General features: G+C 42.8%; 1 protein-coding gene across 1 annotated transcript in view; it reads right to left on the bottom strand.

The window, feature by feature from the left end:
* Positions 1 to 331: 331 nt before the first annotated feature.
* The window catches only part of LOC148518864 (alpha-2-macroglobulin-like protein 1), a 138,811-nt gene continuing 111,285 nt past the window's right edge, over positions 332 to 27,857 (bottom strand). Inside the window, exons 32-36 of the mRNA XM_088476944.1 lie at positions 27,317 to 27,407; positions 24,075 to 24,143; positions 21,934 to 22,036; positions 17,121 to 17,162; positions 332 to 609 (exon numbers count right to left, since the gene is read on the bottom strand). Coding sequence (XP_088333070.1) covers positions 332 to 609; positions 17,121 to 17,162; positions 21,934 to 22,036; positions 24,075 to 24,143; positions 27,317 to 27,407 — 583 coding nt within the window. The remainder of the gene's footprint in view (positions 610 to 17,120; positions 17,163 to 21,933; positions 22,037 to 24,074; positions 24,144 to 27,316; positions 27,408 to 27,857) is intronic.

The raw sequence follows: 27,857 nt of genomic DNA, 5'->3' as shown, positions 1-27,857 counted from the left end.
TGTTCAATGTATTGGTGATAGCAGAGTCATTCTAATAAGTATATGGCCCTTTCTAAATTGAAGGTAATATGATTCTTTATTTCAAAATTGGATTTTCTTGATTGAGACATGAATCTGGATATGGCTGAGGTAGAATGCGCATTTTGGTTATAGCAGCCTAGGCCCTCTGTACAATGATGAATGAATCCTATAGTAAGTCTGTCCTTGTAGGTTTATGGAGGAATGCAGCTGGAAGTGAAAATGTTCTTAAGTGTGTTGGCCTTACTATAAATTATTCTTGGTTTGGGTTCTACTATTTCTTTGATAGCTTCATCTAGATAAAATGCCAGTGTTAGCTGATGATGTTTTCCAGATCTTCCATTCTGCTGTTAAATTGGGACACAAATAGGGTTTTAACAGTTTCACTATTTTGTTTCCGTACTTCAGGAGCTTGTACTTTTGTTAGGGCCTCATTCACTTTATTCTTATCATAATTTCTGTTGAGAAATTTGTGTCTCAGATTCTTGTTCTTGGCTTCAAACACTTTAGGGTTAGAACAATTTCTTCTTAGTTTTCTGAATTGCCCATCTGGAATGCTGTTGATCCAATTCATGTGGTGATTGCTGGATGCTAATAAATAATTGTTGCAATTAACTTCTTTTATAAAGATTTTTGTTTCAATCTTCTAATTTTCTATATATTTGGATACCTCTAAGAAGTTGACTTCTGTTTTGGTGTTGGTGGTTTTAAATTCTAGGTTAAGTTGGTTATTATTGATGTATTCTACAAAGTTATTCAGCTTCTTTTTTGGCCCGTTCCATAAGAATAAAGCGTTGTCTATTTACTTCATCCAGCATATCAAGTTCACAGATGGTCCACAATGTTATCATCTTCCTGCTTCGCAACAAAGAGTTTCGTGTAGCTTGGTGTGAAACGCATTCCCATTGCTGTTCCAGCTAGCTGTTTGTAGAAGGCCTCATCATGCCAAAAAATAGTTATGATTAAGCATATACTCTATGCTGTGCATTAGAAAGTTGATTTGTGCCCATGGGTAATGTGGTTTTTGAACATAGGAGCTCATTCAGAGCCGCTTGCTCATTCGCGGCTGATGGTTAGCGACCGTGCATGCGTACGCTTTGTTCTGCGCTTGCGCAAACTACTCGGAATGATCAGAATCCGCTCGCTCGCCCAGCAAAGGCAGCCCAGTGTAATGAGTGACAGGAGAGTAGCTTTTTTTTGCTGAAACCAGGCTTTATAAGAATGTGTCTATATATCCAGATAGATTAATTGTTACTGAGTCTTTTCCATTCATAATAGGATGGCCTGAAGGGTTCTTTAGGTCCTTATGTATTTTTGGTAGCTGATAAACGACTGGAATCCTAGGGTTCTGCTCTTGCAGGTAGTCTTTCTTTTTTTTGAGGATTCTGAATTGGTATCCTTCTTCCAGATTGTTAAGGAATTCGGTTTTATGCTTTCTTGTAGGGTTGCAGTTTACTTTTTCTGGTATGTGGTGGTGTCAGAAAGGAAATGTTCTGTTTCTTCTGAGTATTTGGACAAATACATAAACTTCCACCTTTGTTGGCTGGTTTTATGGCAATGCTTTTTCATTTCCAAGGTCTTCCATAGCCAGTGTTTCTCCTTTCATTTGGTCCATCTTGATTTTTCTCTTTTTTGAGGTACATTTTCGATATCTTTCTCAACCAGTTTTTGGAAGTTTTCCAGGAAGTGTCCTTTCATGTGACTTGGATAGAAGTTGCTTTGTGGTTTCAGACTGGTATGTTGACAGAAAGTGTAGATGTTTTATGAGCTACTTGTAATGGGGTTCTTTATATAGTATTTCTGATGAATTTAGGTTTTGCTATTTGGGTTGAAGATTCCTATTTCAACTTTTGATTGTGTGGTCACAACTTTCTTGCATATATTTTTTTTTAAATCCTTCAACTCTTTTAGTTGGTTTTTTTCTGTATTCTCAGTCCTCGTGAATTAATCCCAATTCCCGATATTTCCTGAGTGTGATTTCCCACCATTTTTAATTTTTTTCTAATTATTTTTCCATGCAACACATAGAGCAAGTCTTCACAGCTTCAGTACCACACATAAAACCCAATCATGAGAGCCATAATGAAATCTCATCTTCACACCCATATAAAAGTGCTCTCACCTATTACTATGATAGCTAAATTATTTTATCTATCTCCTCTTTTACAACTATTTGTCTAAACTCTGGTATCTGAGGGTTTGGGTTAATTTGCTGTGAATTTATTTAAAATTATTCTCTCATATATCAATATATCCCTTTACACATAGGGAGCATTCCTAAGCCGTATGTTTTGTTATTGTTAGACTCTCTATAGTATGTCGCAGTTATTTGTTCGGAGAGATAATTGTTGCAATGCAAAAAAACTGTTACAGAATAAGTTGTTTCTGCAGCAGAGATGCAGGGATTGACATCACATTCAAAATAGTACTTCTCAGTTGTTCTGATATTTTATGCCGGGTATACACTATACAATTATTGGGGCGATCTGCCTGATATCAGCTGACCCCCCCTTTCCCCCCGATAATTGCATGGTGTGTGCGGGCGACCGAGGGTAAAATATTGATCGGTCGGGCATGCCAGATCATCCAGCTTGCCCTTCCGATGCAATATTTTGTATGTTAAATGTCGGCCGCTTCGGGCACAGCAGACAGACAGACATTTCCCCTGTTCCTTCCCATGGAACAGGGGAAATGTCTCCTACCTGGGGGCATAGCACAGATATCGGGGACAATACACTGTGAGATATATCATAGTGTATGCCTGCAATATCTGCAGGGTGACAGGCTGACAGATAAAATATCTGTCTGACAGTCATGTTATCTGGCAATGTATGCCCAGCATAAGTAATATATGCTCTGTTTCAAGAGTTATTTATTATTTTCACTATCAGATGTTATACATAATTACTCTGTATGCATACATATGCAAAGTTTTACCTTCAAATGCGTCTAATTTGCAAAGTGAAGTGATGTGAATAGAATGCACGAACAGCTTCTGCTGATTAAAATTAATTAAATTAAAATGATATGCGGCATTATGTGTGCAACTGCGTGTGTATCTGCATGCAAAATGCTACGTTACAGTGTCACAGCCGCTGACACTGTAACGTAGCATTTTGCATGCAAATACAGCCACAGTCACACACAGAATATAGGCATGCCGCATATGATTTTAATCAGCAGAAGCTGCTTATGCTTCCTATTGTCATATATATAGGAGAATAAGACGCATTTGAAGGTAAAAGTTCAAATGAAAAGACGCTCAGCCTACCAAGTCATGCCATGGCATAGCGTGACTAGAAGGGCTGTCTAACGCACAAGGAGGCAAGATGTATGTGGAAACGCCTGTTTGCTTCTTATTGTATATAAAACAATACATCTGCTATTTTATATTGTTGCGATGAGACTGTGTTCTTGATTGAAGAATCTCTCTGACCTTTCTTTTTTTCACAGCTGTGTACACTGATCAGGCTGCATTAGCGTTTCATTCCCCCAGACTCTGTTCCTGACACTCGTGCTGCATTTATTGATGCACCTTCTCACTCTCTTCCCGGTCTGTATATATAATTACTGCAGTTGGAGTGGTGAGTTTCTCCTGATATGGTATAGGTCTGCCATGCAGTTTTAGCTCCCCCTAGACACTGTTTATATTTAGCTTATACATATAACATGACATTTGAGGATTTATGGACACACATTAGCCGCGAACGCGCCGACATGCGTTTCACCATTCTGGCTTGTCAAGGTAAGGCAATTGGTCTTCTGAGTGGGCTTTAAATATCCCCCCCGCTAATTGTGATGGTTTTCATGTTTCCTCCCCTCTAAGGACGTCAGTCTGATCTTTGATGTCTCCCATTGAACAGTAGTGTATGCAGTCTCTAACTTTTATTAGTTATAATTATAGAGTTGTTCTATCAGTTGTTAGCATTCATTTCAGATTATTCTGTTATTTGCATTGGTATAATTAGGGGACAGAAAGTATCCTCATATTAATAATTATAAGTAGGGATGTGCAGGCTCGGATTAGTTCTGATTTTCCCACCAAATTCAGATTTTTTTCCCGCAAAAAATCGAGTCTCAGAAAGAGGCAAAACGTCATCTTTCATGGACAAACATCATCTTTCATGGACTTTTGTCCAGGATTTTTGGTGGGAAAAAAAAATCATAATTTGGCGGGAAAATCCGAACTAATCCGAGCCTGCACATCCCTACTTATAAGTGATTTGGGGATTCTTCTCATTTTTAATTTTATTAGGGAATCAAGTTTCATAACAGGCAGTTTGTAATATAAAAATGCCAGAAGTGGACAGAATTGAATATGTTTTTATTTTACATAAAGTATGGTGTTAACTTTGGGCCTGATTCAGAGATGGACGGAATTGGAGAGCGGCAGTGCAATTCCGTACCTTTAAAATGTTAATGCAGCAGCAGGTGTCAGACACCTCCTTACTCTATTTGTGATCCCAGTTCTGCGACCGAGGATGCAGCCTGGGATCAACATTGCAACCATCACGATCATTGGTTTGCCATGGTTGCTCCCTTGGTCAGAATGCAGGAGCTGAAGCTTCCCACATCCTGGCCGGGTCCTGGTCACTTGAGAGGCCAGGAATCTGTGTCCGCTGACGCAGACCCTGGCCCCGTCTCACCCGGAAAACAGGGTGACACACCCCCATTTCTGGGAATGGTGACTAGCCAAGCCCCTGCTCCACCACACAAAAGCCACAGCATGTCATTGATGCTGCGGCTTGGGGGGGGGGGGGGTCTGTGAGAGTGATCGCAGGGCCCATTCTACACATGTACAGACCCAGAAACATCGGATATGTACGTTAACCATCGGGTTAGCGTACATCTCTGAATCGGGCCCTCTGTTCCAAGGGAGGAGTCCTCCTAATATTTAGAAAGATGATAATTATAAATATTATGTGGTTAAATAGACTGGGAAATATCTATATAATATAATATAGTAATTATTTTATATTATTAGAATCATTTATATTGAAAACCAATATTTGTAAACCTAGTGCTGTTTTATGATTTTCATCTTGCCAGGACTTAAGAAGATTAACATGATATACAGTACTTGCTCCTCTTTCCTTCTACTTGGTTGATGGATCTTATCATTTACTGGGACCTACAGATTCACTGTTCTAGTACCATATAGGGCCCTTGCAAGTAAGCAAAAAACATCATCGCTTGTGTGGAAAATAACACCAACACTGTTAATGACTAAAGTACAGCTATACTATTAGAGATTAGATATATAACTTTTCAGAGAGCATCTTTATTAGCTCTCCTCCTACAAGTCATTATTTACTTTTAAAAATGGCATTCAGACACTGGCATGGACTCACAGCTCTGAACATGTCATATGATGGCAGAGGAAGGAGAAGAATGTTGTCACAGTGTGGACAGAGATCAGAGGTGTGTTTCAAAGCCTCTTCTCACTACATTGTGTGCCATGTTACTGTGGTTGCCATAGTAATACACAATCATAAATAGCTAAAAGCAGTCTGTTGAAACACAATCAAATTGATAGGTGAGAAAATGCAACATACTTTATGCCAAACATAGGGTGGCATAATTCCGGTAACCATATTCTGCCCTTTGTCTCATCAATGCCCCCTCACACTCATCTCCTCTGCCTAACAAGTCCAAGTCCCCCCCAAAATGTTGTTTTCATTAAAATACACTTAATTATTCACAATACATATGTCTATATTTAATATGATGAAATAATAGGGTAAAAGATGTGACACAGCTATGCCTGCCATTTTCTGAGCACAGGAGCATTTGTCGAGCTTTCTCTAGGTGTTGTAATGCTATGATACTGTTTGTACTAGGGATGTGCAGGCTCGGATAGGTTCGAGTTTGCACGTTGAGTTCGGATTTTTCCCTCCAAAAAAACAGAACTCAGAAAGAGGCAAAACGTCATCTTACATGGACGAACATCATCATTCCAGGACAAAAGTCCAGGAATGATGATGTTCGTCCATGTAAGATGACGTTTAGCCTCTTTCTGAGTTCCGTTTTTTTGGAGGGAAAAATCCGAACTCAACGTGCAAACTCGAACCTATCCGAGCCTGCACATCCCTAGTTTGTATATTGTATTCAAATGTATAAAGAATAACATAATAAAGTTTGCTAATTAATTATTTGGCAATGCTGACATGTTTTGGAGGCATACTATTGTATGCAAATATAAATTTGCAGAAGTATGGATGATAGATTTGCTGTCAAAAGTAGGTTAAAGTTGCCTCTAGGCTGTTGTTCCTGGGCCAAGATCATTTTCTAACCATTGTTATTATGGAATGTTATTTATATTGGCAAATTACATTGCTAGGAGTTCTTGAGATGGGATGTAGTTAGGAAGCTGGCGGTCGAAATGCTGACTGCAGGCTTCCCGACAGTGAAATCCCGGCATGGGACTAATGATAGGCTTCTAAACACCGACGCCTATCATTAACCCCCTCATGCCGAAATCTCGACGCCCGGCATACCGATCGTAGGTAAGCCGGGCGACGAGAGCAGATAACCGCGGGGAGGGTTAGGTTTAGGGTCTCCCGGGGGGACTTAGGGTTAGGTACCCCCCGTGAGGGTTAGAGTTAGGCTAGGGGAGGGGGCGCTAAGAGTCAGGCACCCCCCCACCCCGGAGGGTTAGGTTTAGGTTGCGGGGAGGGGGTTTAGGCTTAGGCACCCCTGGGGGAGGCTAGGGTTAGGCACTAGGGGGGAGATTAGGGTTAGGCACTCCTAAGGGAGGGTTAGGGCGGGAGAGGGTTAGGGATAGCCTACTTACCTCCCCTGTCGGGATCTTCATCTGCTGGCCATCCGGCGTCAAAATTTCATCTGTGGTATAACTAAACATACCGATTCCCTTGAGATTGTCTATTCTTCTACTTGTTTACAAAGTACAGTAGCTTGGATGGGTCTTTTGTGGTCAAAAGCACAAATCTATTACTGTTACTACAGTAGGTAGAGATGAATAAATTTTCAGCAAAATTCCTTTTATTGTGCTAATGAATTTCAGCAAACAGATTTATTATTCATTTATTACAGGTTAAAAATGTATCTTATAGAATTTCTTCTCCCCTTACCCAGAACAGAATCCATTGTGTGCCATGGAGTGGGCCTCCGCTATGTCTTCTGCTGGCAGTGCCATCTGTTGGGAAATATATTCAGCAAGATAGTGCCAGCACAGGAGATAGCAAAGACTCGGACACTGGGACAGACCATTGCTATCTCCTGCACGTTTTCAGTTTACAATAACATCTCTGTCTGATGACACTCTGCATACCTCTCCTCGCTTAACCTCTCTCCCTCCATCCTCTCATGAGTCCTTTCAATCCTCTCTGTATTTCATCCTGGATGTCCCACCGCATTCTCAAACTAAATTTGACAACAAATTCATATTTTTCCCCTTCTTCCCCTGTCTGTCTTTTCTGTTGATAACATTTCCCTCCCTGCTGTCCCTCGGATCTGATGTGAAAGTGTCATCCTTGGGTCCTCCTTCTCCTCCACCACTCACATTCAAAATATTTCCCTGCCATCTTCACCTCTGCAACATCTGTAGGATCAGGTCTTTCTCATTCACTAAAACTTTCATCCATGGAGCCAACATCTCCCACCTATCGCAGAAGATCCGACGTTGCGTCCTAACATGCCACACAGGCCTGAGGCCTGATTGCACCCATGGGCCTAATGCTTGTCACCTGGTGGTCTACGAGGGGGGGGGTTCAATTTTAAATTTCCGGTGGTCAAGGCTACCTACTGGTAAGTTGTGTATGGCTGCAATGGGCAGCATGATTTAGCTCTTTGCTTCTAACCATATGCAACACTGTTTGGACTCATCTTATTTAATCTGTCCATCCTGGCCAATGGCACCTCCTTTTCTTTTCTTCATCCAGCTGGCGCTGCTTATCTTCCTTCTTAGCCACCCCGTCTTCTGGCCTCTTCTGTGCCAACCAGAGCTCTTCACCCAACGTCTTTCTTGTTGTGAACACTGGCACCAAACTGAATGCTCCGCTCGGCGGTGGCTGATGTCAGATGCCGTAAGCAGACATGCTTGGCTGACTGGAGCTGGTTCTAATTGGCTGCCGGTCAACGACTCACGATCAGCTCCAAATTTAAACTGGCGCTGCCCGCTGCTACTGCTTGACCGGCATTTGGAGCAGACACGCTGTGCCAGCGACAGCCACTGATGTGTCCCACTGGGGACACATCTCTACATCACACCACTGCACTTCTGGTGCTGGGATTAGACACTTGATCCCAACACTGGCTCCCACTGCATACACACTAGGGCACATCTTCACATGCCCTTTAAGCCGGCTCACCGATAGCAACATACATTTCAATGGCATCCAGCAAATAGAGATTGTGGTGGCTGGTTCCACCCCCAGGGCATTCTGCACCACCTTAGTTACATCCCTGATTCTACCCCCTGGCTTCGGGTGGCACCACCCTTCGGTTGTTGCCCCTGACGAGTGCCATTCTGGCCAAGGGGTAGTTATGCCCCTGCTTCAGAATGAGTAGTAGATGCACTACAAGTCCTGGGAAATGACTATAGTTACTGAGAAGGCGCAATGTAAAAGTATGCAATTTTTTGGTGATAGGTTGGCAAAAATCACAGTAAAGTTGTGGCCACCTTGGCTAACCTGCTGGTGATTTGTGCTGGGATTTGTAAACACAATTTCCTGGCAGATACTGTATACTGGGATATTTACATGTTGTTCTTGGCCATTTGTTTAGCGCACATCAACTGGCCTTGTATTGTAAAATGCACAAATCTAAAAATGCAGTAGGTAAACTCTTTTTGAAATCAATATGCCCACACTCGCACCCTCTTTCCCTTAATAATCTAATTCGAGTTGGCATCTTGCATTCCAGCATATCCAAAGGCCAAAAGAGGTCTGACAATTGCAACTATACGCAAATTTAGCATCCCTTCTTTTTTTAAAGTGCAGTATTTCACACTACAATATCTTCTATTCAATTCACTCTGTTAGACAATAGCAGCATACAGTGTGCAATACTAAGGCTACATACAAGTATTGTACGTAGTACGTAGGATGGCAGACAGCGCAATACAGTCTAACAAATATACTACCTGCCGTCTGAATTGCTCGTGAGCAAAAATGACACCATTTTGTGAAACCCCAATGCGACATGTTTTCCTTAGCTGAGCACAATATCTCACAGCACTCTATGTAATTTATGTCATTCTTAGAGCAAAGTTAACTTAGAACACATCTGTATGTAACATGCTGTAATATTGGGCCAATTGCCAGATACCTCCAGCAATGTTCTCATGTATAGGAGGAATGATATGAACCTTGGGGCTGGGGATATCAAGCCTTGGAGAGAGATAAAGTGGAGAAGTTGCACAAAGCAGCCAATTACCTTTATAACTGTCATTTATCTAGCACAGTCTTTGAAATGACAGACGTTTATTGGTTACTTTGGGCAATCACTACACTTCTCTCTCCAAGGTTTGATACTTCTCCCCAATACACATAGGAATCCATTAGAGATTTGAACTGTACATTTACCCAGCTTGTTGGTTGATACAGAATTGATTTTAGACAATATACGGCCCAAGATAAAATCAAGTTGGGGCCCGTACACAGTGACTGCTCGGCTGGTGGTACATGTAAATGATTGAAAACACACCTTAATTTCATTATCCAATGTTAGCATTTAAAATATAATGCATACCATGGAGTATCTGGCACTTACAGGTAGAGTCTCCCATATCCAAATACTCCGAAATACGGAATATTCCGAAATACTGATTTGTTTTATTAGCATGACTGAGATAGTGACACATTTGCTTTGTGATGGTTCAATGTACACAAACTTTGTTTAAGGTACAAAATTATTAAAATTATTGTATAAAATTACCTTCAGGCTGTGTGTATAAGGTGGTTATGAAACATAAATGAATTTCATGTATGTACACAAACTTTGTTAGAGCCACAAAATTATTGAAAATATTGTATAATATTACCTGCAGGCTGTGTGTATAAGGTGTATATAACACATAAATGCATTCTGTGTTTAGATTTGGGTACCATTCCTAAGATATTTCATATGGTATGCAAATATTCCAAACCCCCAATATATAAAACATGCCACACATTTGTGCCCCAATACATATGCCACACAGCTGTGGTCCAAATTTATTGTATGTCACATAGCCATGAACTGGGCCGTAACTAGAGTAGTGCCTCCCCTATTTCTTCCCTGGCCCTTCCCCATGAAGCCATGGCCCTTTTTCAGGTGCACTACAGTATCTTATGTCCCTAATTACATAACGAGGGGGGCACCAATGCTGTCTCTGGCACAGGGCATCAAAAAGTCTAGTTATGACTCTGGCCATGAATTATGCCACATAATTCCCCCAATACATTATGCCACACACTCATGCCCCAATACATATTTATGCCACATATCTGTGCCCCAATATACTGTATGTGAGCACCCATTAACCCCCAAACACTTACCCTTTCAGCACTCATACTCATATATACACACACACACACTAACCCATCCATTAATCCTTTCTCCACACCAAAACGTCATAACATACTTTACCAGGCTCCATTCAGCAGTAGCATCTCCTTGTGTTGTCTAGGGAGGGGGTGTAGCTTCTTATGTGAGTGACAGGCTGGCACCCAGAGGATAAGAATGGAGGAGAGGGAAGGGGCGGCCACCACTGTTGCTGCCTCTACTGCACTAAAAGGTAAGAATGCAGTGTCGTGGGCTGGGGGAGTTCCAGCATAGCCTTGATCATCAGTAGTCCCTGCCGGGACTGAAGGAGAAATCCTTCTTTTTTTGTGGACTCAGTTGTGCCCTGCAATGGCTGGCACCTCTAGGAAGTCGCCTAAAGCTGCTTAATTGTACCACCGGCCCTGCATTCAGTTATATAGATACTATTTAGGAGCAAATGCACAGATCTGGCCATGTACTGTATATATAAAAGACAAGCATATGAAGGAAATAGGTTCCTTAATATAGAACTTTACAGAGAATATTTCAGGCATTCACATAAATCTAACCTTATATAGTAAATGACATTACAGAACTTAGCTTCTAATAAGTAATTTATTAATTCCCCATGTGGTGATAAGTGAGTGATTACTTAAATTGTGCATTCTCATCCTGTAATTTCTGTGTGTATCAAGAGCAGTATTATGTGTGATTAGGAGGCCATAGATCAGTGGTCTCCAACCTGTATCTCGCGAGCTACTGGTAGCCTGCAGTCTTCATTTTGGTAGCTCGTCTAGCTGCAATACTGCCAAGTCAGCTAGGAGCCCACTAGGTGGAAGTGACCTCTGATGCATGCTCCCCTGTGGCATCGACGCTGTGGGTGGAGCCATGGGGAAACGAGTCAAGTGATTGCCATAGCTGCTATGATCACCTGACGTGCTTCCCCGTGGCTCCACCCACGGCATCTATGCAACGGTGGATTGGTACAATACGTGACAAATACCGCGAGTGACTCCTGCCAAACCCACTCGGAAAATGACACAGCAGCCCTGCCAATATCTTTTGCTCCTCAACTGCACTTACCTCCTTGGATTCGGTAATTAACAGTGAAATGTGCCTGTTCTTAAACTTTATTTACAAATTGCAACAATATCACTGTATTAATTAAATGCATTAAACATTTTTTTTCATTTTCATTAAATGACCTTCATTAGCCAGATTTTTTTTTCCTATCATTTTAGTAGCTTTTCAGGAGGTGTAATTTGTCTCGAGTAGCTCACACCCAATTTAAGGTTGGCGACTACTGCCATATATAAATGTATCCCATAGCAACCAATCAGATTCTAGCTATTATCTTCTAGAAGGTGCTAGAAAACTGTTAAGTAGCAACATCTACACTTTTAAACCTGCACTTTAGTAAATACTGCGAGGTCTCTAATTTTGCCAGATGTCTATGAGTACTGATAAAACTGAAGCAGTATTACATTGCTTTCTTGATTAATACCTAACGCATTTCAACATCATCGTACTTCATAATATATGTGTTTTTAACCTTGCACTTAATATTATAACTTTGAAAAGTACTTTTTGCAATTGTGCACCCTTATGTGTGTGTGTACGCGTGTGTGTGCAAGCCAAGGGTTTCTGGCCCTTAAACTAAAGGGCCCATAAATCTGCCTGCCATTTTATTATTATTATTATCCTTTATTTATATGGCGCCACAAGGGTTCCGCAGCGCCTTACAATGTACATAAACAAATGAGCACACAAGAAAACAGTTATTAACAGTACAAACAATGCAGGACAGATACATGATTAATACATTGCTGCATAACACTTAGATAAGCAGCATGGTGTCAGCAACCAAGGGTGGGGTACTGTTGTATATTAAAGTATAATCAAGTGAAGGAGAAGCACATGAGGGAAGAGGGCCCTGCTCGTGAGAGCTTACATTCTAAGGGGAGGGGGCAGACAGACAGGGGTGACACAGATGGGCTGGATACAAAGGTGACAGTATTATAACATTTATGTAAAGGTTAGTTTAAACTTAAGAGGAAAGGACAATGAGTTGATCCAAATTTCACCAAGCCTCAAGATTTCCCCTATTCCTAGATTTGACTGTAACCTCCAATATATTGATTACACAGATCTGTGGCATTGGTGATCTGTCTGGGAATTAGTGAAATTCTTCATGTTACAAAACCCCGATTTGCTGATCACAATCATATTTTGGACAGTATAGGCAAATCAGGGAAATCTAACATGTCGGATTTCATCGATGCCCCGACCCCAGCGTCTGGGAATGGGGGAATTGCCCCCAATCTGGATGTATGGGGGCCTTTAGTTTCTTACTGATTTATACAAGATATTCAATACAGAAAAATGGTAATATACAACAGTACCATAATAAATGTGTCAAATTGAAAGAAAAATAAATAATATATTTTTTTGTCTACTTTCATCTGGATAAAGGTCAAGATCCAGGAGATACAAAACCAGTCATCCGCAGACTTTTTAGTTTGTATTTGTGCATTTATTTTGTGGTATTTTTAACTGGTGCCAAAATTTACGTTCTAAGGTGGTACCTGTACAGAGATTTATTATTTGTTCTATATTTATAATAAAATGTTTTGTTTTTTTTATATTTTATTATTGTAGTCTGTGTTAACATATTTCTTTTTAAGACTATGTTTTTTTGTGATTTTCTATTTTCTGTTAAAAAGGATCAACAAAACTCTTTTTCAAATATTGAAATTTTAAATGTCTCTATGCCACTGTTGTCAGGAATTATGAATTGTTTTGTGCATCATTCTTGGACACAGGGAGTTGTTTGCCTGCCAGTAGCCTCAGGAATCTTCCTTGAAGAGACACATTATATGTCAGATTCAATGGTAACTTCCCGGTAATTGTTCTTGGAAAATAAGGCTGATATTATGGCCACTGTTCAGCTTGTTTACTGTGAGGTGCGAGAAATTAATTTTTCAGGTGGTTTGCAAACGCCCACAAAACACATAGTGCATTTTATGCTAGTTCATAAATAAGCCGGATTGTTTAAGGAACTATCTATTTTTTCTTTGTAATCCACTTAAAAATGTCACCTGGTATCAGTGTATGTTTTGTTAAAAAAATATTTTAAAGTAGATTGAAATACTGTACGTATATACTGTATGTTTTACATGCTATACTTGTCTGAGTTCCTATGCCATAAATGTTAGGGACATTATTTACTGAGCAATAAATACTGTACACAAGGGTGTTACTGCTTTTCCTACTAAATTTAACCAACTCACCTTGTCCAAATGATACTTTTTCAAAACAATCTAGTGGGACATCCTTGTCATAGGTGAGCATGTATGGGAGGTAGTGGCAATCATATCATCATGGCTCCAAACCCTGCTGTTCAAACCCCAGGAGCGTCTACTTCACTTGGGAAGTGGGCAGAATGCAGAAGGCTAGACTATTCTCTTGGGAGTCTGGTAGGGCCTCCTAGAATTTGGGACTCTCCCAGTTATTGCAGGAAAGCTGGTATGTACTGTATGCAATCAGCTAGCCTCAGGAACTGTGTTAAGCCATCATACATGGTGCGCTATGCACCTTGCGATGCGACTGGGGATCCGACGTCCAACATATCGGGCGGTCCCCACACACAGAGCAATCGGGTGGCCGGCCCCTCCCCTATCCGCATAGCACGGCATGGGATCGCGCATCGCATCACCAGATCAACTGAACCTGCAGTAAGATCTGGGAGTGCGATGTACAACCCCACGGGAGTGCACACTGGCCGATATCATGTCCATACATGGGGCGATATAGCAGCAATATTGATCCAATCCGTCGGATCGGCTGCTCTATCTCACCGTGTATGGGCACCTTTAGTCATGTGTGCTCTTAGTACATGTATGACTTACAATATGGCTATGAATGTATCTGCCTTCAGTAAATTTTGTATATTGCAGTGAATAACTTTGCAGGTGAAATTTACAGTATACAAATTAGAAACAGTTTTTTTATTATTTTTTTTTAATTACACCTCTATTTATTTCAGTATTCCTGATGTGGTTTCTTATTATGTCTCAAATCAGTTGGCCTTAGCTGTAGTCTAAAGAGTGTATTCAAGATACGATCTCAGATAGAGGATTTTATTGAAGGGCTTCTTCTTTCTCCAAACCTGTGAAGAGTGAAATATGATATGACAGAAGATAGAATTGTAGTGTAACATAAAAACAGCAGCTACAATAATAGTACAATAAATAGGTGTCCAAAAATAGATTTTTTTTTCAACTTCAAAAATTTTCTAAAATGTGTAGGTCAAGCAGACGTTAACAACATGTGCAGAGTTTATGGACAGATACTCTAAATCAGGCATGTCAAATTCAAAATCCCAACCGGGCCGAATATTAAAGGTTTAAGAGTGTTGTGGGGCCTTTGTCTGGCAAAATAGGCAGGGCCCTCCAACCCTCCTCCCCTCCCCTTTGCCAGCCCCTCCACTCCCTTCCCCAACAACCTTATTGATACAGAATAATTTTTTTTTACAATAAATGTATTGATTCTGCCTGCAATACATGTAATGACATGCTGCCTGCAATACATGTAATGACATGCTGCCTGCAATACATGTAATGACATGCTGCCTGCAATACATGTAATGACATGCTGCCTGCAATAAATGCAATCATGAAAGAGAAGAATTACCTTAGTTACCTCGCTCGCTACTTCTTCTGTCTGTCTGCTCCAGCACCTGCTCAGACTTCTGACACCACCCGCGGCGGCTCCTCTCATTCAGCGTGCATGCCTGCAATAAAGTTTTCCTCATGAGCACTGAAGCCGGCGCGGCTCGATGTTATGACGTGACGCCACACTGGCTTCAGTGCTCACATGAAAAACATTATTGCGGGCATGCCGGACAATGCGGCATAGGTAAGGTGGGATGTGGAGTGAGTCACTTGACTCACTATTATGCGGTGGGGGGTGATGGTGCCAGGTGGGGGAAAAGTAGTGGGTGTTGGCAGCCGCAGCACACTGGTAGGAGCAGGCCCCTGGGAGGGTCTGTCACTGGCATGTCACAGTCTGCCACCGCGGGCCAGAGGGTGTAGAAGTGAGCAGGTGGTAGGAGCAGTCTGGGCCGCAAGATATGTATATTAGAGCCCTCGATGTGGGGCCGCATAAAATGTACAATCGGGCCGCAGTGAACTATTGCTACTTGTCCCATTTCCCTAGTCCTGAGCTGCATTTGGTTATATTGTTTTTCTTGTTATTGCGACTGATTATCCCTAACAGCTCTGTTGAATTGGGGTCTGTATTTTAACTCTAGAGCGCCTGGGTTATTTTTATATTGGCATGCGAGTGGTGATGAGGAGCTGGAGAGAAAGAGACTGAGGGGTGGGAGAGAAGGACACTGAGGGGCAGAAGAGAAAGATAGAGAGTAGTAGGAAAGAAAGAGACGGAGGAGCAGGAGAAAAGACACTGAGGGGAAGGAGAGGTAGAGACTGAGGGGCAGGAGAGGAGGGCACTGAGGGGCAGGAGAGAAGGGCACTGAGGGGAAGGAGAGAAGGGCACTGAGGGGAAGGAGAGAAGGGCACTGAGGGGCAGGAGAGAAGGGCACTGAGGAGCAGGAGAAAAGACACTGAGGGGAAGGAGATATAGAGACTGAGGGGCAGGAGAGAAGACACTGAGGGGCATGAGAGAAGGGCACTGAGGGGCATGAGAGAAGGGCACTGAGGGGTATGAGAAAAAGAGAAAGGAGCAATGAGTGGCAGGAGAGAAAGAGACTGAGAGGCAATGGAAAATAAGACTGAGGGTAGGAGAGAAAGAGACTGAAGGGGGAGGCGGGACAGAGAGAGGCAGACACAGGTAAAGGAAGACACAGGACGGAATAGACAGAAAAGAAACCAGGCCCAATTGCTAGTAAATAAATAAATCAGACCAGGGGCATAACTGTACCTAGTGGGCCCCATAGCAACATTTTCACGGGCCCCCCCTAGGTCTGTGCCCCCATTCCCCTGCATCCTCCTCACTCCCCTCTCCTCGACAGTAGACTTACCTGCTTCGTGGTCATGCTGCGCAGGGCAGGAACACTTCCTCTCCCGGTTGGCTCCATCTCCTCAGTCCTCACTGATTGATGCTGAGAGGAGGCGGCCTCCTCCCAGTATCAGTCAATGAGAAAACAGAAGAGCCGGAGCAGACCAGGAGGGAACGACCACGGTGAAGGTAAGTTGACTCGAGGAGAGGGGCGTGAGGATGGTGCGGGGGGACCACGGACCGAGGCCTTGCACCATAGGTGCATGGGGAGGGCCGGGCCCCAGGTCGGTCTGGGCCCCATAGCAGCTGCACCCCCTGCACCAACGGTAGTTATGCCACTCAATCAGACCTAACAGAATGAGCCACGAAAAAATAAAATTTCTATGCCAGGACTTCAGAAGAAGCACCAAATAGATTTAGGTTCTCTAGAATCAAATCAGCAGCCTTTCTGTTCACATTCTTCACCACTTATCCCTGGGTACCCACAATCCTTCCTTTCAGAGACATCAACTGCGCAATGATCTTGATTGACTATATATTTAAAAATGATATCCAGTAAAAAATGAAGAAAGAAATTGACACACATTAACATTCAGTACCTTTACTGCAGGGAGCATTATATTCAGCTACAGCAAGCTCATCTGCAATAGTAAGAAGCAGCATTATATTAGGATGGACTTGGCCAGAGCATAAGATTTAAACTACAGTACATCCACTGAATAAACATGAACTGCATGGGGATGATTCTTAATTGGGATCAAATAAAAAAAAAAAGCAAGTACTGTAACTTTGTATTTGGAAGAAACCATGTTGCAATTCAAGGTGTGTGCGCATACATTTATATTTTTCAAATGCAGTCTTCATACTGGCTGCTATTGCATGTAGTCCACATTCTTGGACAGCTTTAACTCTACACTGCCATTTAGATATAAGTTTGGACATGTCCCTCCCAAATCTAAATCTCTCTGCACATTTTACATCTGCCCCACCTGCAGTGCAACATAAACTGGTCTGGAGTAAGGAATAATTGGGAACTTAGGGCCTGATTCAGACCCGCTCGTAAGCGGCCGCTCGTTCGTTCCAACCGATGTTCGCACAACTGCGCATGCGTACGGATTTTAATACGCATGCGCAAACCAGTCAGTGCGGACGAAAATCGTGTGCTCGCTAAATAGCGAATGCCTGCTATTTTGAGTGACAGGAGGAGGCGAATGTGGGTGGTAACAGGGGAAGGTGCTTGAAAACGGGGAGTGGAGATCCGAACGCAGGCATGCCAAACGGTCAAAACGGGTGTTTTAAGGGTGTGCATAATTACTAAAGCAGCGTCAACGACCACGTCACTTGGTTGTTTTATAGTTAGAACTGCTCGCATGATTGTGGTAGGAAAAACCAACCACAAGAACAGCGAGCAGTTCATACGCCGTCCGATGTACTTGATTAATCTAATAAATAGCGGACATAACGTATGATGCGAGCGGCCAGGGGGCGTTTTTTACAAAATTACGTTCGCATGTTTTGTTCGCTCGTTCAGACATAGAGGCGTGAACAGACCGCAAAGAGCGAACGGTTAATTTAAATAGCCAGTTCCTTTTTCTGGACTAGCGAGCGCAAATAGCATCCGGCTCTGAATCAGGCTCTTAAAGTGGAGCTAGGAAGAAATCTGAAATTGGTCACATCTAGGCGGGATCAAATAAACTGTAGGCTGAGCTAACACAAAAGTAAGTGGGGTGACAATGCATTTTCTCTAGCAATGTAAAATAAAAAATAAATCACATTGCCTTTGCCACCTGCCCACAATATAATAGATTGCTCCAGTCATAGAGGTGGGCATGCCTTCTCCTTTAAGAATAGGTTTTTATCATAAATGGCCCCATACTAGTGTTAACTATTAAACAAAGAGAGCATCCTAGTGACTACCATAAACTACAGAAAACATCATATTGACCGCTGTACAATACAGAAAGCATCGTAATTAGAGCCTTTACAATACAGAGAGCATGCTAGTGACTGCTGTACAATACAAACCACATACTAATGTTCACAATAAAATACACAGGGCATCCCGGTAAATGTAATACAATACAAAAAACATAATTGTGACTATCATATAACATTGAACATCCCAGTGTCCAACATAAAACACAGAAAGCAACCGAATGATAAATGTATACAAAGAGTGTCCTTTCTATCTGTCTTAATATAAATAAATAAGAAATAAGAAGTTTGTTTGTTTGTTGGCGAATATCTTCCACAGCTCTCAAGGTAAAGATGCCAAATCTTACATAGTTATTTAGTATCAAAAAAGTAAGCTATTAGACCACATAGCGACAATGCGACAAATCAAAAGAGTGCCAAATCTTATATATAAAATTAATTGGTCTGTTTGTTTGTCTGTCCGGTTACGCATTTGGACACTCCTGCACCGACTAGGATGAAACTAACGTGAGGTGGTCCAGTTGGATCTTGGCCAGGTTTTAGAGGGATTAGGGTCCCGGTCAGACCTCCCGTTGGTGTATGCTGAGCAGAACTTTGACATGTAGAGCCTGTTCTAAGCCTTCCACTAGATTGGTTTGGATGAAAACTTCACGGAGTGGTAACATTGGACCCCAGAAGACATACTAAAGGGGATTATGGTGTATGCTAGGCAGGACTTTGACTCGGGAAGCCTGTTCTGGGTCATCCACTGGATGGAATTGGACATAATAAAACTTAATGACTTGAAAATACACCCCTACACCAATAGGGATGAAACCAACTCGAGGTGATCCAGTTGAATCCTGGCCAGGTATTAGGGGGTTTAGGGTCCCAGTCAGACCTCCCGTTAGTGTACACTGGGCAGAACTTTGACAATTGATAGGCTTCTGAAGTAAAGAAAGTTTGTGCGAGTGAGTAAAAAAAAGAGGTCTCTAAGTCGATAGGCAAGATTTGGACAAAAACTTCACATAGTGGTGACATTGGATCCCAGAGGACGTATTAAGGGGTTTAGGTCCCGGTCGGACATCCTGTTGGTGTACACTCAGCAGAATTTTGACCCGGGGAGCCTGTTGTGGGCATTTAGTGTTCCCGCTAGGCTGTTTTAGCGGGGCGCGGCGCCCTGCCCTCCTTCTGGAGGGCAAAAAGCACCCTGCCCTCCAGGAGGAGGGCAAAAAGCGCCCTGCCCTAACAGCCTGCGGGAGCCATTCTCACCCGCGGGACGCAGTGTCCCGCGGGTGGACAAACATGCGGTGACCCGGTCACCGCCGGGGAATAGACGCCGGGCGCATGCGCCCGGCGTCTATTCTCCCTTTCTGCAGCGCTTGGGGGCTGCCCGGCATGTCCGTAAGCGCCGGGCACGCCCCCAAGTATGACGAAAAGGGGGACGCGTCTTATAGACACGCCCCCTTTTCATAACCACGCCCCTTTTCGGGCGCGCGCACAACATTGCCCTCTCTAGCTCCGGCGCCCTGCCTGCCGCCGGAGCTAGAGGGAACACTAGGCATTACACTGGATGGATTTGGATGAAAACTTGGCAATCGGTCTGGGATGCCTAATGGAGTGGTTAGGGTACTGGTCAGACCTCGTGGGAGAATGCGCTGGGCAGAACCACATAACAACAAAATATCAATAACTTGCCGGGTACTTCAGCTAATATATATATATATATATATATATATATATAGCACAGTGTTACTGTAGTAGTTAAAATACCTACCATCATTATAGAAGAGCAGGAGAGACAATGTAAGTTTGTAAGTTTGTGGAAGGTTCATCTTACATAATAAAGATTGGGTCTTCTGGTGTTAATTTTAATGGATCAGCTATAGTGGGGTAGCTCCAACGATGTTGAGATAGGGGGATACGGGGAGAAGGAGCAAGAAGGGGAGGGTCCCTGGGGAGAAGTCAGTCAGCAGAAAGCACACCACTGTTGGGGGCTAGCCTCTAATAGCATGGATGCAATGAGAAAAGTCTGCGTTGCTCAGTGGGCACTCATTTTGCAAGTAGCGTGATAGTGGCTGTACCTGGTTTTAATAAGTGGGTAGGTAGGTCAGTCACTGGGTTTACCAGTCTGTAGACAGGAGCCAGTGACCATTGGCGCATTGTTGGCACTGGAGTCTATTATGGTGCCACTGGAGCTATGAAATGGTAAGGTCAGTAAAATGAGGACACATCTCTATATTGGTGGTAGGCCCAAGTGGTGGTAGTGTGGATGCTTGCTGTTTTTTCTAATTTAATGCGCATAACAAAATAGCAAAAGCTTTGAAAGGCTGGGCAGCTACTTCCCCCTCCTGACTACAAGTCGTCTATTGAACTGCACTTCCCTCATTTTTGGGAGGTTGTTTTTCCTCATACAAAGTTAATTTTTCATTTAGTTTCTGCAGTGGCTTTCCACAGGATTTTTAGAGTTGGTGAGTAATGATAGATAAAACAACTGGAGATTTTTTGTTGATCTTCAACATCCTGGTTGGTGATTTTGTGCAGGGATTCAGCATTCCAAGACTGACCAGTTGGGTGAGGGTTTTTGGGTGTCATTGGTAGCCTGCAGTGCATCACTGATTGCTGCATATCTGGAATATAAGCCCTAAATACAGTTCCTTGCAAAATTATTCACCCCCCTTGGCTTTTTACCTTTTTTGTTACATTAAATCCTGTATGTGGTGCATGGTTAATGAATGCAAATGGGTCACTGGCCACTAGATATTGGGTCAGGTAGGCTTTGAAGTTCTACATCTGGACCTGGATTATTTTCTGTGGAATACTGCATGCACTCCACAAATACTCCATGCTGAGTATTTTACGTACATAAACTGCATTCTAATTATACTAAATGGGACTCACTAACAAGTTCAACATGTCAAAATATTGTTCCTCTTACTCTAATAGATCTACCTCCGACCTGCCCCTTGCCTCATATCTGGAAACCCGTTCTCACACCAACCTACTTGTGCTGTGCCGCTACCCACTTATTGAACTCCTTGCCACACCAATCAGACTTTCTGAAAGCCCATTTCATTAAAGAACTTCTACTATTCCCACGATACTACCCACACTAATGCACTCTCACACCTGTCCCAATCTCCACTTTAGGTCATACTCACTCCTCTTGTTACAGCTGTGCCCTTGTCCAATTGAAATGCAAGCTGTTTTATGATCAAGGCCATCTCTACCCTTTATTATGATCAAGGCCATCTCTGCCTTTTGTGTCTCAGTTTTATGTATGTCCAGTTTCCCCAACTATTGGTGCTGTGGAGCACTGTGGCTTCTTACAAATCAACTATTATATGATAGCTTCATACAACAGTCAGGTGGATTTAAGTGACCTTAGGTGAAGATTCCTACACTATCATTGACAGTTAAGTTCAAGGAAAGGGGTGAGGTTCTGCAGAATATTCATTACAACAGCACAAAGACTGCTGACCAGTCAACAATATATACCTGGATCATAGTAATCAAATATCTTCACAGTTGCCGGTTGCAGGTTGTGCACGGGTGCTGCTTGTTTCATGGCAAACCCTAAGCGCTCGATATCATGAGTGAGCTGCAGACAAACAGAGAAGATATAACTGACATCACAGAACAGCAATGTGCTGAAGTTCAGCTCTTAAAATGCAGAAGTAATAGATTTTAGATGAGTAAATCTTAGCTTGGAGAAGACGTAGGTTACAGTAGTAAGAAATTCATGAGGGTAAAGACAAAACCCCTTTCAGATACACAACCCGGGAAATTTCCTGCTCAGACCCGGGAATTTCTCCTGTGCAGACCCCCCTTTCACACTACAGTGTCTACCCGGGAAATTCCCAGGTAGACCCCTTTCAGACAAGAGCAGGGCTTTTCTGCTTACCTGCCTCTTCTCTGCCGTCTGCTCCTCCTAGCCTATCCCCTCTCTGGCTGCTGCTGATGAAGTCATCATTCAGCAGCCAAAAGCCGGCCAATCGAAATGCAGTTTTTTATTTTTATTATCATTTTTTTAACATTTATTTTAATTCCCTGGTGGTCCAGCGGGAGTGTGGGTGGCCCGCTGTGGCACAGCCGGCCAGTGCTGAGGGTGGTGAGCGGCAGCGCTGAGCGTCCTATCGAATGCTCTGCGATGTCAGCTCAAAGCAGCAGCGCTGAGCGTCCTATAGGACGCTCTGCGCTGTCAGCTCAAAGCAGCAGCGCTGAGCGTCCTATAGGACGCTCTGCGCTGTCAGCTACATGCAAAAGCTGCTTGATGCTGCCCGGGAGTAGTGAATTCCCGGGTCGCACCATTCAGACAGAAGCAGGGTAATTTCCCGGGACTTAAGTCCCGGGAAAAACCCTGGTCGATTGCAGGGGTGGCTACCCGGGAACATGTTCCCGGGTAGGTACCTTTCACACAGACATGAGACCCGGGAATTTTGGGAATCTCAGTATGTCTTAAAGGGGTATTAGTGACTACACTACTTTGAGCTCTTTTGTGATGCACAATATACTTTGAGCTCTTTTATGATGCACAACAGACATTAGTACATAGTAAAGAGGTTTCTTTAACCAATTAGCGGATAATGCAGACCGGTGATCAATATAAAAGCAGGAAATGTATAATGTACAATGAGTAATAGAATAGTTAAATAGAGAATAGTCATGAAGGTGTAATTGATAGGCTCCTAAAGTATAGAGAAAGAGGTCTCTAAATCGATAGGGAAGACATGCAGTGAAGTTACTGAATAAATAGTTACAGTAAAATAACTGTAAGGAAAACAATACAGTATGTTGTGATGAATACAGTTAGTAGACAGAAAGAGGAAGAGCTGAGAAATAACAGGCTCCAAAGATGATTTATGCTCAGTGGCAAACGCAGGATTTCTAGAGGGGGGTTTCCAAATGCTTGATTTTAGAGTGAGTGTGACCAGTCCATGAAGAGGGCAGAATTAGCACTTATCCAGCTTTAATATACATCATACAAAGTGTATTGTGTGTAATAATTCCATCATTTACAGGACCAGTGATCACAGTTAGCCATTATATGTGTCATACAAAGTGTATTGTGTGTAATAATTCCAGCATATACAGGACCAGTGATCACAGTAAGCCATTAAATGCGGCAGTAAGGCCATCCTGCCTGAGCTGAATGTTTTTATTTTAGATGTGGGCACCATTCCAGAGTATTGGAGAAAGTCCGTGAGTCTGGGGGTGCAGCAGAAGAACCTAACACTGCCCTGGACATATACAGTATGTACTTATTGGGCTATATAGCAGTGCATCCCTAACAGTGAATGTTTTCCAGATCTCCTAGTTGGTGCACAGGTTATTTATTACTGACTGATACATGTTAAAAGAGTCACAGGTGGTGCTAATTATTTCATTTGTGATACTGAGAAGAACATTCAGCACTAGTAACATTTTATTACATTACTATTTCTATTGTGGGCTGGGGAGGGGAGTTTCCAGGCAGACGGAAACCCCCCCCTGCGTTTGCCTATGATGCTAATGAGTAAATACAGTAGGTTGGAATGAGCAGTGAGCAGAGACAATAGCTCAGAAACGTCTGTGAGCCGAGAACTACCATGAGACAAAAATATAAGAGAAAATAAAATATACAGGTAATATTTACTTACCTTTTCCAAGTAAATGATCACTTTTTCTGGTGTGATTTCTGTATTTTTAACAATAGGATTTTTTTTTAACTATAGGAAATATAAATAAAAGAAAGAGGAAGTGGAGAGATATATGGATAGCATTGGCATGTATGATCATGTAGAATATAATGAAAAATTCAACATTTCAACTAAGTAATAAATAAATACCATACAGTAGGTCTGTCACTTCTCTATCAAAGCATTTAAAAAAAAATTGTAAACCACCCTCTCTACAGTATCTTACCTCAAAGACTAAATAAACATTACAGCCAGAAGTAAATCTGTACATTGAAGTAAGGTGGGTGGACATGTGGTTTTTCCTTTAAACTGATTAATTGATTATTTATTTCTCAATGCTGCTCCTGCAATGTACCCGTATGATATTTATTTGCTGGGTTGTTAAAGCTGTTCATTGTTGGATGGTATGTGCTTAAGAAGAGATTCAATTATCAGATATTGGAGATTCCATTCAACACTGCAGTTGTAGGATACCTTGATTGTTTCTATACATGGGTTACTGTAGATGTGAGCAAGATTTCTTCCCATATTATATTAGCCCATTAAGTTTAATTGAATCTGCCACCTAGAGTGTTAAGATATAATATTTTTAGGTTTCTAAGCACAAGTTTGCTTCGACTCCTAAAAGCGATAGGTTACTATATAAACTCATGCATCTTAAATGCTGCAATAATTTCATAAATATGTTTAACATATATAATGGAATCATCCAGTTTGAATGCAACCGCTTAAAACAATTTGCACACAGTAAATAATTATATGTCTTTGTATTTTACACACAAAGTATCTATTTCGACATACTGTATGTTCCCTGTATTAAAGTTAATTGCTATGTATTATAGTTTAGGCTTAGTTTAATATAGTACGTCAAGTACTGTATTCTTAATTGTTTTGTATAATCCCCACATATAACATAATTTCTTGATTATTTGTATTCACATGTTATACAGGTGCTTTTGAAATAGGACAATAGGAGAAGCAGCAACAGTAGAATCACAAAGGGGGAGGTTTACCAAGCCTTGGAGAGACATAAAGCATAAACCAATCAGCTCCTGTAATTTTTCAAACACACGGCCTGATCCAGACATATACACTCATCTGATGATGAACGTACATGTCCAATGTTTCCGGGTCTGCACCAGCACATGCACAGAACAGGTCCTGCGATGACACAGTTCAGACTCCCCCAAGCCACAGCACGACTGACATGCTGCAGCATTTGGGGGGCGGAGCTAGGGTATAACTGGTCACCATTCCCGGAAACAGGGGCATGTGGACCTTATTTTCTGGGAGGGACAAAGCCAGCGTCTGCGGATGCAGATTCCTGGCCTCTTACGTGATCCGGTCAGGCTGCGGGAAGCTTCAGCTCCTGCAGCCTAGCCAAAGGAGTAACCATCACGACCACCAGTCGAAAAAGTTGCGATGGGATCGCAAATGCAGCAAGGTGGTGTCTGACACCTCCTTCTGCATTTGCATCAGAGAAGGATAGAATTTATACAGCTGCTTGTGTGCAGCTCTGCAAATCCATCCATCTCTGAATTAGGCCCACAGTCTGTAACATGCGTTAGGAGCTGATTGGTTGGTACTTTTTCTCGCTCCACTTTATCTCTAGGATAATGCAATCTGACTATATAAAGCACAGAGGCAGATAATTTGTGGAATCCTGCAAAGCCTCAAGCACTGTGATCATTTGTCAGAAGATGAAGACACCATTTTTAGGATAAAGGAGCAATTTTACACTGCTGTCACCAGCACAGAACTTCCACTCTACACACAAGGGGCCTGATTCAGTATTGTACCCTTTTACACAGCAGCTGCAAATTTGAAAGCAGCTGCTGTGCAAAAATATACTAATGCCCAGGACTGTCAAGAGTTCTGACGGGCCCGGGTACTGGACAGAGGGTGAGGGCAATTCTGGGAAGACATGGCCACACTCCCTCCCCTAATTTTTGTTTTAAAAACTATTGTATGCGGCGCTGAGAGGGGGTACTGAGAGTGACCGTCCCCATTTCTCTGCCCATGACCGCTGCTGCCGCGTCTGCAGAACAATGCACACTACATGTGTACACTACAGAAAGCCTAAAAAAGAAAAAAAAAGTCTCCTGATGGCACCTCAGATCCGATGCCTGCGCCAGATCACAGCATCACAACATCCCGACCAGTTGCAGACACTGGTCTCGACACTCCCAGAAAACGAGGCCCTGTCCCCACCCCCAAACTGCCGAAGCAAGTCAATCATGCTGCTGCTTGGGTGCACTGCGAGAGATCTTGCAGAAGGAGACCTGGACATGCGCAACACTGATCCTGTACATGCACAGGTCCCTCACCATCGGAGCTGTACACATGCCATCGTTTGTGCGTACAACACTGATCCTGTGCATGTGCAGGTCCCTCACCATCGGAGCTGTACACAAGCCTTCAGATGTGCATACGACACTGATCCTGTGCATGCACAGGTCCCTCACCATCGGAGCTGTACACATACCATCGGTTGTGCGTACAACACTGATCCTGTGCATGCACAGGTCCCTCACCATCGGAGCTGTACACATACCATCGGTTGTGCGTACAACACTGATCCTGTGCATGTGCAGGTCCCTCACTATCGGAGCTGTACACAAGCCATCAGGTGTGCGTACAACACTGATCCTGTACATGCGCAGGTCCCTCACCATCGGAGCTGTACACAAACCATTGGGTGTATGTACAGCACTGATCCTGTACATGCGCAGGTCCCTCACCATCGGAGCTGTAAAAAACCATCGGGTGTGCGCACAACTCTGATCTTGCGCATCCTCAGGTCCCTCACCATCGGAGCTGTACACAAACCATCGGGTGTGCGTACAACACTGATCCTGTGCATGCGCAGGTCTCTCACCTTCGGAGCTGGACACAAACCATCGGTTGTGCGTACAACACTGATCCTGTGCATGTGCAGGTCCCTCACTATCGGAGCTGTACACAAGCCATCGGGTGTGCGTACAACACTGATCCTGTGCATGCGCAGGTCTCTCACCTTCGGAGCTGGACACAAACCATCGGTTGTGCGTACAACACTGATCCTGTGCATGGGCAGGTCCCTCATCATCGGAGCTGTACATAAACCATCAGGTGTGATTACAACTCTGAATCAGGACCAGTAATAAATGTGTTTTTTGTTGTTGCTATAAATGAGTATTGTGGCCAATATATTTGCACCTTACCTTTCTCACACTGGTTTTACTGGGAATGAATCCTGACGGTAATTCCACATCTACCAGTATCATATTAGACTCCTTTCTCTCACCTGTATAACTACAACATAGATTTGATTTCAGTAAGAGTTTGTTAAAGACAGCACCTAAATGCTTTGTTAGTGGCTGCTGATGTGGTGACCAGAGATGATGCATTGTGCTAGTGTACCTGGACTTCCAACAGGCCCATTTCAAGGAGGCTCTTACTAAATTTGCACTCTGGAAAGGATAGTGTTATCTATATTAGGCATATAGAGAGAGATGTATCAAGCCTTCTAAAGCGGATATATAGAGAATGTTCCCAAAGCAACCAATCAGCTTCTAGCTATCATTTATCAAGCATTCTATAAATGATAATTAGAAGCTGATTGGCTGCTATGTTCAACTTCTTCACCTGTCCTCTTTTGAAGGTTTGAAGCATCTCCCCCTTAGTCCCAACTTTGGGGCTTGTTCTGATATAGGGATAGAGTGTTCAAGGTCATGTGTCTTGTGTGTAATTGTAATTTAGACA

This window comes from Taudactylus pleione, unplaced genomic scaffold (assembly GCF_031769625.1).
Source record: "Taudactylus pleione unplaced genomic scaffold, aTauple2 ptg000198l, whole genome shotgun sequence".
Lineage (NCBI taxonomy): Eukaryota > Metazoa > Chordata > Amphibia > Anura > Myobatrachidae > Taudactylus > Taudactylus pleione.
This window is presented reverse-complemented; position numbering and strand designations above follow the sequence as displayed.